This window comes from Quercus suber, unplaced genomic scaffold (genome assembly GCF_002906115.3).
Source record: "Quercus suber isolate HL8 unplaced genomic scaffold, Cork oak 2.0 scaffold_605, whole genome shotgun sequence".
NCBI lineage: Eukaryota > Viridiplantae > Streptophyta > Magnoliopsida > Fagales > Fagaceae > Quercus > Quercus suber.
In genome coordinates, this window is record NW_027070048.1 from 192,086 (window position 1) to 202,595 (window position 10,510).

At 34.1% G+C, this 10,510-nt stretch overlaps 1 protein-coding gene across 1 annotated transcript; it reads left to right on the plus strand.

Moving 5' to 3' along the window:
• The first annotated feature begins 1,559 nt into the window (after positions 1–1,559).
• Positions 1,560–5,043, plus strand: LOC111992077 (uncharacterized). The gene is made up of 2 exons (XM_065765070.1): positions 1,560–2,561; positions 4,144–5,043. The coding sequence occupies exons 1-2, from the start codon at positions 1,605–1,607 to the stop codon at positions 4,897–4,899; spliced, it is 1,713 nt and encodes a 570-aa protein (XP_065621142.1). The 5' UTR covers positions 1,560–1,604; the 3' UTR covers positions 4,900–5,043.
• Positions 5,044–10,510: the final 5,467 nt, after the last annotated feature.

Sequence of the window (10,510 nt, forward strand, 5' to 3'; positions counted from 1 at the left end):
CTCAAATCATGCAGAGATTATTGCAATTTATGAAGCAAGTCATGAATGTATTTGGTTAAGATTGGTAATTCAACATATTCGTGAGAACTGTGGATTATCATTAATCATAAAAGGTCCAATGATATTATACGAAGATAATACCGCTTGTATCACTCAAATTAGGGGAGGATATATCAAGGGTGATAGAAACAAGCATATTGCACTAAAATTCTTTTATACACGTGAGCTCCAGAAGAGTGGTGATATTGATGTTAAACAGATACGATCATGTGATAATTTGGTCGACATGTTCACTAAGCCATTACCAACTGCGAATTTTAATAAGATGGTGCACAACATTGGTATGTGTCGACTTAAGGATATTCAATATACTCATGAGGGGGAGTAAAGTTTCTAAAAGATGTGTGCTGATTGTACTATTTTTCCTTCGCTAAGGTTTTTTCCCACTGGGTTTTCCTTTGTAAGGTTTTAATGAGGCAATCTTAAGGCACTAGAAGTTATACAAGAATATTGTATTCTTTTTCCTTAGCCAAATTTTTTTTTCCACAAAATTTTTATTTGGCAAGGTTTTAACGATGCATATTCTTAAAAAGTGGTCATCCAAGGGGGAGTGTTAGATAAAGTTTGATAGGAATGTGTAAACTTTGGGCAATGAAAAGATTATGTGGGGGAGATGTATATCCATAAGTGTCTATAGGGGAGATGTATATCCATAAATGTACTTATTATTACAACCTTATCCCATAAACTCTACAAGCATTCTAAGATTCTATATATATGTGGGATTACTTTACTGTTATTATACACATCGAAGAGAGATCAAAACAATTGTGGATGATCACTTGAATATAAGAGTTTATCAATATATATTTCTTGTTTCTTTTACTTTGTTTTATATATTTCAATCATTTCACAACATATACATATTATAATTTTTTTTTAAAAAATTGGGTGGCCACTACCCCCCCTAGTCAATGAATAGCTCCGTCCCTAGTAGTAAATTGTGTGATTAATTTGTTTAAGAAAATCACATATGACCATATTCAAGTTGCACAAGATTTTTTTATTCATATCAAATAGTAAATAACAATTAATTGACATAAAATTTGGTGTACATATTAAAAACATAAAAACGTGTATTTAATGATAGGTTTGTCAAAATATTAATATAATAAAAATCTATTAATTGGTGTAACTTTTAGCAAGAGTTACACTACATAATTTACATTGTCATTGTATACTTAAAACATGTTTGAAAACTAAAATAAAAGAGTATTAGTAATTAAAATAAAGAGACTTTTGGTCTTTATAACAAGTATCTAAGTAGAGAGACACTTGGTTCAACTCTTAAAGAGAGGAGGTGCTCCGAGTTGGAGAAGAGTGCCACCAATTGTATTGCCCTTAGCCTTATTTTCTATTGATAAAAATAAATAAATAAAGAAATAAAAGGAAACCCGAATAGTGGTCTTAAGGAATTCATAAAGAAGCCCAATACCGTTGGATCCGGCCCATCGAACCCCACTTCTTCCTTTTTATTCTTGTAAAAATTGAGAAAAGCCCATTTCTCTGTGGAGTTTTATCTTTGAATATCTTTTTCCCTCCTAATGAAACAATACCATGAAGTGTTTGTGAAAATGCCAGAGAGAACACCGATTGTGAGCACCGAGCAACCCAGGAGTCTCCGCAGATCTCCGAGATTTCTCCTCCATAAGAACACACCAGAACCACAGCAGCCCACGAGTCTCAGAAAATCTCCGAGACTTCACGGGAAAAGAATAACCTCAGAACCCGAAGATCTTAAAACTCCCAAGACCAACTCCAGAAACAACAGGTTTCTCAGCTCTCAGCCAGAAAGCAAAAAATTCCCAGAAAAATCTTCAAAGAAATTGAGTAAATCCGCTTGTGGGTCGAGAAATTTGAGGAATTTTAGTTCTTGGTCGAGGAGATCTCCAAGGCTGAATAGTTGCGCAGAAGTGTTTCGGAGTCTTAGACGGTCTCCGAGGTTTACTAATCAGCAAAATGTAGATTGTGAGGAGAAAGTTTCAACGAAAACAAGGAAATCTGATGTTGGGTTGAGTAGTCGTGGGAATATGAGTTCTGGGTCGAGGGAGGCTTCAAAATTGAATGGTAGTGTTGAGGAAGTTGTAGGGCATAGACGATCTCAGAGGGTTTCTAATCAACGAAATGTTGTTGATGAACATGTGGAAGAGAGTGGCAGTGGCACGTCTTTGGATGAAGTGGATTTAACAGACGATGAAAAGTCTTTGGATGAAGTGGATTTAACAGATGATGAAAAAGCTGACAAGGTTGTGAATTCTTGTGAACAAATTGTGAGGAAACGTGAGAGGAGCACAAGGAGGAGTTCTATTAGTCCGGAAGCGGTTATTGTGGAAGACGAAGAGAGGATGGCTAAGGACATTGGGAAAAACAGGAAGCGAAAGCGAGATGAGGAAGATCGTGGGATGACTAAGGAGTGGACAAAGGAACAAGAATTGGCTTTGCAAAGAGCCTATTTTGTGGCAAAGCCAACACCCAATTTCTGGAAGAAGGTTTCCAAACTGGTATTTTTCTATTTCTTTGATTCTATGGCCTATAATTTGCTGTTTTTTTTTTTTTTTTTTTTTTGTTCTGTTTGTTTATATTTACATGAGGTAAGTGTGCTTTGGGGAAAGGGCATAGGTTTGTTGATTTCTTTTATAAGTATAGTCTTGGAATAGAATTTGCAAGAGCTAGGATCATATTCTTTTCAAGGAGTGGCAAAAGTTGCTTACTTACTGGGAACTAGGTGTTTTTCAATAACATGGTTGAGTTTAAGTCTTACAGTTGAGATTGTTTAAATTTTGTTAGCTTCCATAAACTTTATGAACTACTGTTTTTTGGAGATATCATTGTTCAACTTGGAGTACAAGTCTAGGTACTTCCAACCAATTGCAGGACTTATAAGGGAGCTTCGAACCTCTATTGTCATTTCAAATAATAGATATTAACATAAAAGCCCATACTAGAGTCAGTTGTAAAGTGTCTATACTCGTTATATTCCAAATTGTTTGGTTTGGATTGGATTAGATTGTATAAAGAGTGTTGTTTTGTGGACGTCTGTTGAGTCCTGCATTGGGCATGAACTAGATCAATCTGGGTTATATTAGTATTTAAGAGGAGCCATAATTGTAATGTAGCCAGCCCTTTTAGGGCATAGCATAGATGCAGCTAATCTTCCCTCGGTTGGTGACAGTGATATTTGAAAGATTTAATGGTTGTGTGTCTAGTATGCCTTTTTGATTAATGCTATGCAGACGGGAGTCATGGGACAGGTGAAAGAAAGGAAAGAAATTGAAAAACTGAGGACACAGAGAATGAAATTTGTATTCAAGATTTAATGGTTGTCTGCATCTGTTATTCCATTGATCAATACAATGCCAGATGCACCGGTGAAAGAGAGGAAAAGAAGAAAATGAAAATTTGAGAAAGAAATAGAGAATGAACTCTGTATTTAAGATTTGACGGTTGTGCATCTGGTATGCCTTTGATCAATGTAATGCCAGATGGCACAGGTGAAAAGAAAGGAAAAGAAGATACTGAAAAACTGAGATGGAAAGAGAGAATGAATCTGTATTCAATCATTTGTCAAGCACTGATACTAACTTCGGTGAGTCTGTTATGTGTTAACTGCTGTTTAACTAATCTAGGTGCTGTTACTAACTGCAAGGAACTGCTTAACTAATTTCACTGCTGTTGATCACTTTTTGTTGAGACACAGCGCCTTGATGAGCTGCAGTATGATCACTAACACTATTCTGTCAAAAAAATGGGGGAAAAAGGGGGAAATTAACCTCTCTTTTTTTGTATGAAGTCATAAGAGAACTAGATAAGGACATATTGCATCAGTTTTGTTGTGATTATCAACTACATATTCAATCAACAAATTTTTAACGTAGCATTGGCATATAAGTCTTGTTATTAGATTTATGTGAAAAATATAATTGAGAATGTTATGCTAAAGCCTGCTGTCAGCATTTACTTCCTCTTTAGTATTTATTTAGTGCACTAACTCTGCCATTTTTAATCGTGGAGTTAGCTTTATCAACAATGTTTATTCAAATTTTGTCAATGGTGAACTTATATCCATACAAAAATATATCACAGGTGCCAGGAAAGTCTGCACAGGAGTGCTTTGATAAAGTTCACTCTGACAATTTAACCCCACTTCAACCTCAGCCTCGATTGAGGACTAAAAAAGCAGAGTCTTCACCCATTCACAATTTTTCTCTCTCAGAAAGTAAATTGCTTAAGCCAATGGTTAAAAGGTTGAGTTGCAATAAACAGAAGACTCGTCCTGGACGAAAAATTTTCAGACACTTAATACAAAAGCATTATTGTGTGGACCAGGATTATGAGGCAGATCTATTTTCAGTACTTGAGCCCAATATGGATCCGTCTACTCAAGCTATTCAGCCGGGTGTTATACTTTCCACTCCAATGCAGTCTTCAGGAAAACAAGGATTTCTTAAAAAGTGCCATGAGAGACCTTCAAGCCATAAAAAGCCCCTTTCTAGATTAAGTGGCTCATCGTTGACAACCCTTGCTAGTCCCCCAGTACTGAAGCAGGTCAAAAACAGGGTCTTACATGATAAGTATATTGACCAATTACATTGCAGGGAAGTTAAAAGAAAAGTAGCATCAGCACGGGCACGCAAGTTCTTTATCGTTAAAGAGGATAGAAAAGATATCCCTGTTCAGAATATTGACGTTGTTAGGGCTGCAAAGAATGCCTTGGCATCTGATGCAAGAGACGTTATCATTCAGTATCAACACTTACAAGCTAATGCCATGAGCAACTCTGATTCCAATGATGATGATAGTGTTGATAGCGATGATGATGAAAGTGAAGATGGAACTTAGTTCTTGTTTGAGTTGAAAGTTTTCAAGATCAATTAGTATGTAGTTTTCTTCATATTGCTAATGGAAGCTGCCATGTATAACTGGTGACTTTTGTATCTAACCCATTTTGGAAATCCTACACTTGGTAAATTTGATTTTTGCTAACGTAAGGGTGAAATTTACCTTCATGGGTTCATTCCTTTGAAATTTAGGAGAAGCTATTTTTATTTTTATTTTTTATATTATAAAATTTTTTAATTACTTAATTAAAAAAGAAAAAGAAAAAAGAGTTAATTGTGATAGGCCAAAAATGTATTGACCATTTGTGATGAATTAATTAATTAGTCAAGTTAATTAATTCAATTAGCATGCAATACGTGTGGTAGCACAAACAAATTACCAACTAAATTAATATGTAGCAGAAAATAAATTTGATACGGTAATTTATTTATGAATGAGAAAAACTTTTAAGGTAAAAACTCATCAGGTGATTTTAAAGTCACTACTTCTAAGAATTTACTATTATTACAATAATTGGTTACAAGTAAAGGAATTCCAATATCTTATACTAACTTAAAGTTGAACATTTACCTTAATACCCAGTTGAACTTGTTCTGTAGTGACAATCTCTCATTTTCAATGCATGGCTCCCAATATATGACTAACCAATCGATGCACGAATCCAAATACGTAACTAACCACCAACTTGAGAAGGATGTTGACTGTAAAGTTCTCTAGTTCATTAACACGATGAAGATCACGAAACTCCTTGGTTACAAAACCATACAGCGTACAAACACAGTAGCTTTTTGAAGAGAAAAATGAACCAAGACAAATTGTCTTCAGTCATAATATGCTTATGAAAAATCTTTGCATCAAGTTGCAGCGTACAAACATAGTAGCTTTTTGAAGAGAAAAATGAACCAAGACAAATTGTCTTCGGTCACAATATGCTTATGAAAAATCTTTGCATCAAGTTGCATTCACTTGCATTCACTGTGACAACCCTTAAAATAATCCTTATATATGTTTAGGGCTGTAAGAAAAGAAAACCTAAACATGTATACATGGATTAGAGTGAAATCAAAATTGAAAATCTGATTTTCTTAAATCTCGATAGATAGGGTATCTATCGAGCAGCTTTCGAGCATCGGGCAAAAGCTGGATTTCGATAGATGCTATCTGTTGAGTTAACTGTTGCGCTTTAAAATTTAGCATTTCTTCACTTGATTCTTGAACAGATTTACATGACTTTAACATTTAGACTTGAAACCTTGTTCCTTAAAGTATTAATCACATCCTAAATCTATCAAATTACAAGTAAAGTACGTTTTGTCGAAGGATTAGCCAATTCTACATTGATATGTGTTCCTAACATGATTCACATATGTTTTAACAAATTGATCAACCAGTAAATAAAAAAATTTGTTAGTATTTTTTTTAAAAAAAAAATCTAAATTTATAATATTTTCAGATGCGACACATTTGGGTTGGATTGTTTCTTATGGATCATTGTATATTTGGGTCTAACCTACCTAAATGGGGAATATGAAAGACTACAGACGATTTTGATGGGTTGGATATGTCGGCTACTTGTTTGACAAACTAAATTCTATGAACCAAAATTTAAGCATGGAGCGTCAATTGTGGGCTTGAAGACAAGAAAGACAGTAACAATTGAAGTTTTGTTCCGCTGTTAAGTTTGCAATTTAAAAAATAAGTTTGGATTGTTTAGCTGTGTTCCTGTTTTGCTTAAATAATTCTCATTCCAAATTAAAATAATTCCAAAGTTCATGAATGGTGTCGTTAAGTATTTGGTAAAGGACAAAAAGTCCTTATCTTATGCTAGAATTTTCGTAAAATGATGAAACTTCAATCCTTATCTGATTCAAGTTAGTCGTGGTTGCACTATTTTAGTTCCTTGTGCAGGATTTCTTTTGATTAAGGAATAAGAAATCAAACATGGCTTTCAACTTTTCAACCACATATATTATTTCTAGCCCCTTCAGACTCTTAAAGAAGTTTACTTTGATCATTACTATCAAAATTATGAAGCATGCTGTTTTTTCTTTCCTTTTTTTTTTTTAAGAGAAAAGATTGAGTAGCATGCTGTTGAACCTTAAGATGTAGTACTTTTAGGAAAGCTTTGTGGATAGCAATCATTTGGCATTTCCCGCCAGCGTTGTTCAGAAAAAAAAATTTAGGATTTTGCCAAACCAGGTGGGGATCATACATAATCATACTATACAAAAAGAGAGGAAAAATAATAGCCACAATGAAATTCTAAACCAACCCTTGTATACATTATCTCTCTCACAGCAAATAGGTCCCACAATTGGGACCCACCTTTTGTGAGAGAAACAGTATATACCCAAAACAAGATATAATTTTTCCTACACTAAGTGTGAAAAGCCATTTGGGCTACAGCCCATTGATGAAAATTCTACTTGGGATTCCTTTGGGGGTCTATTTTGTGTGGAGATGCTTACTTAAGAACTCTTAATCTGCTACATGACTGAGTATCAATCCTGGATTGCTTCTAAAATCAACCTTACCGTACTAATAATAGAATATTAAAGTACTACCAAGGAAATTAAGTTTGCTAATAAGTCACTTCTGTCTTTTATTTTTTATTTATTTTATTTTTTCGGCTCTTTTTTAAAGTTTCCCATATGAGCATGAAGTAACTTACCCTACCAAAAGCCTAAAAAAAGAAAGAAGAAGAAGAAGAAGAAGCATGGAGTAGATATACAGTACTAAAAGAATTGAATAGAACATTGGAACTTGCGGCTCGCCTGGTTCAGTCCTGGCTTTGCTGTCTCTGATTTGCTCCGTTTGCTTAGTTGCTTTCAGATATCTCAATGGCTGCCACTCCACAATCAATAAGTTTCATTGGAGTTTAGACACGAGTGCCATGTTGATAACCATAGTACTGGTTCTTGAACTGGACTCCACTTTTGCAACTGGTTCATGGTCCACCGTCTGTGGTATACTGGTATTACATGAAACATAAATCTACTATATAGACAACCCTTCTCTCTCTCTCTCTCTCTCTCAGACACATACATAATAAACTAGATTCTGATGTCAAAAGTTAGATTCTTCTAAATTATATTCTATCAAATTACCAAAAAAAAACTACTATAACTAGATTCCTCCTGTCTTAGACCTAGCTATTAGACTCTGTAAAGTAGCTTTTTGAAGAGAAAAATGAACCAAGACAAATTGTCTTCGGTCACAATATGCTTATGAAAAATCTTTGCATCAAGTTGCATTCACTTGCATTCACTGTGACAACCCTTAAAATAATCCTTATATATGTTTAGGGCTGTAAGAAAAGAAAACCTAAACATGTATACATGGATTAGAGTGAAATCAAAATTGAAAATCTGATTTTCTTAAATCTCGATAGATAGGGTATCTATCGAGCAGCTTTCGAGCATCGGGCAAAAGCTGGATTTCGATAGATGCTATCTGTTGAGTTAACTGTTGCGCTTTAAAATTTAGCATTTCTTCACTTGATTCTTGAACAGATTTACATGACTTTAACATTTAGACTTGAAACCTTGTTCCTTAAAGTATTAATCACATCCTAAATCTATCAAATTACAAGTAAAGTACGTTTTGTCGAAGGATTAGCCAATTCTACATTGATATGTGTTCCTAACATGATTCACATATGTTTTAACAAATTGATCAACCAGTAAATAAAAAAATTTGTTAGTATTTTTTTTAAAAAAAAAATCTAAATTTATAATATTTTCAGATGCGACACATTTGGGTTGGATTGTTTCTTATGGATCATTGTATATTTGGGTCTAACCTACCTAAATGGGGAATATGAAAGACTACAGACGATTTTGATGGGTTGGATATGTCGGCTACTTGTTTGACAAACTAAATTCTATGAACCAAAATTTAAGCATGGAGCGTCAATTGTGGGCTTGAAGACAAGAAAGACAGTAACAATTGAAGTTTTGTTCCGCTGTTAAGTTTGCAATTTAAAAAATAAGTTTGGATTGTTTAGCTGTGTTCCTGTTTTGCTTAAATAATTCTCATTCCAAATTAAAATAATTCCAAAGTTCATGAATGGTGTCGTTAAGTATTTGGTAAAGGACAAAAAGTCCTTATCTTATGCTAGAATTTTCGTAAAATGATGAAACTTCAATCCTTATCTGATTCAAGTTAGTCGTGGTTGCACTATTTTAGTTCCTTGTGCAGGATTTCTTTTGATTAAGGAATAAGAAATCAAACATGGCTTTCAACTTTTCAACCACATATATTATTTCTAGCCCCTTCAGACTCTTAAAGAAGTTTACTTTGATCATTACTATCAAAATTATGAAGCATGCTGTTTTTTCTTTCCTTTTTTTTTTTAAGAGAAAAGATTGAGTAGCATGCTGTTGAACCTTAAGATGTAGTACTTTTAGGAAAGCTTTGTGGATAGCAATCATTTGGCATTTCCCGCCAGCGTTGTTCAGAAAAAAAAATTTAGGATTTTGCCAAACCAGGTGGGGATCATACATAATCATACTATACAAAAAGAGAGGAAAAATAATAGCCACAATGAAATTCTAAACCAACCCTTGTATACATTATCTCTCTCACAGCAAATAGGTCCCACAATTGGGACCCACCTTTTGTGAGAGAAACAGTATATACCCAAAACAAGATATAATTTTTCCTACACTAAGTGTGAAAAACCATTTGGGCTACAGCCCATTGATGAAAATTCTACTTGGGATTCCTTTGGGGGTCTATTTTGTGTGGAGATGCTTACTTAAGAACTCTTAATCTGCTACATGACTGAGTATCAATCCTGGATTGCTTCTAAAATCAACCTTACCGTACTAATAATAGAATATTAAAGTACTACCAAGGAAATTAAGTTTGCTAATAAGTCACTTCTGTCTTTTATTTTTTATTTATTTTATTTTTTCGGCTCTTTTTTAAAGTTTCCCGAGCATGAAGTAACTTACCCTACCAAAAGCCTAAAAAAAGAAAAAAGAAGAAGAAGAAGAAGCATGGAGTAGATATACAGTACTAAAAGAATTGAATAGAACATTGGAACTTGCGGCTCGCCTGGTTCAGTCCTGGCTTTGCTGTCTCTGATTTGCTCCGTTTGCTTAGTTGCTTTCAGATATCTCAATGGCTGCCACTCCACAATCAATAAGTTTCATTGGAGTTTAGACACGAGTGCCATGTTGATAACCATAGTACTGGTTCTTGAACTGGACTCCACTTTTGCAACTGGTTCATGGTCCACCGTCTGTGGTATACTGGTATTACATGAAACATAAATCTACTATATAGACAACCCTTCTCTCTCTCTCTCTCTCTCTCAGACACATACATAATAAACTAGATTCTGATGTCAAAAGTTAGATTCTTCTAAATTATATTCTATCAAATTACCAAAAAAAAACTACTATAACTAGATTCCTCCTGTCTTAGACCTAGCTATTAGACTCTGTATTTATTCACCATAATAGGTTACTCCTTTACCACCTAAGGGCTCATTTGGTAAAATAATTTAAGTAATATTGTTTGTATTTTTTTGAAATACGCGTGAATAAAAAAGTATGTTAAAATGCATATAATATTATTTAAAAATTGAAAATAAACTGCAACT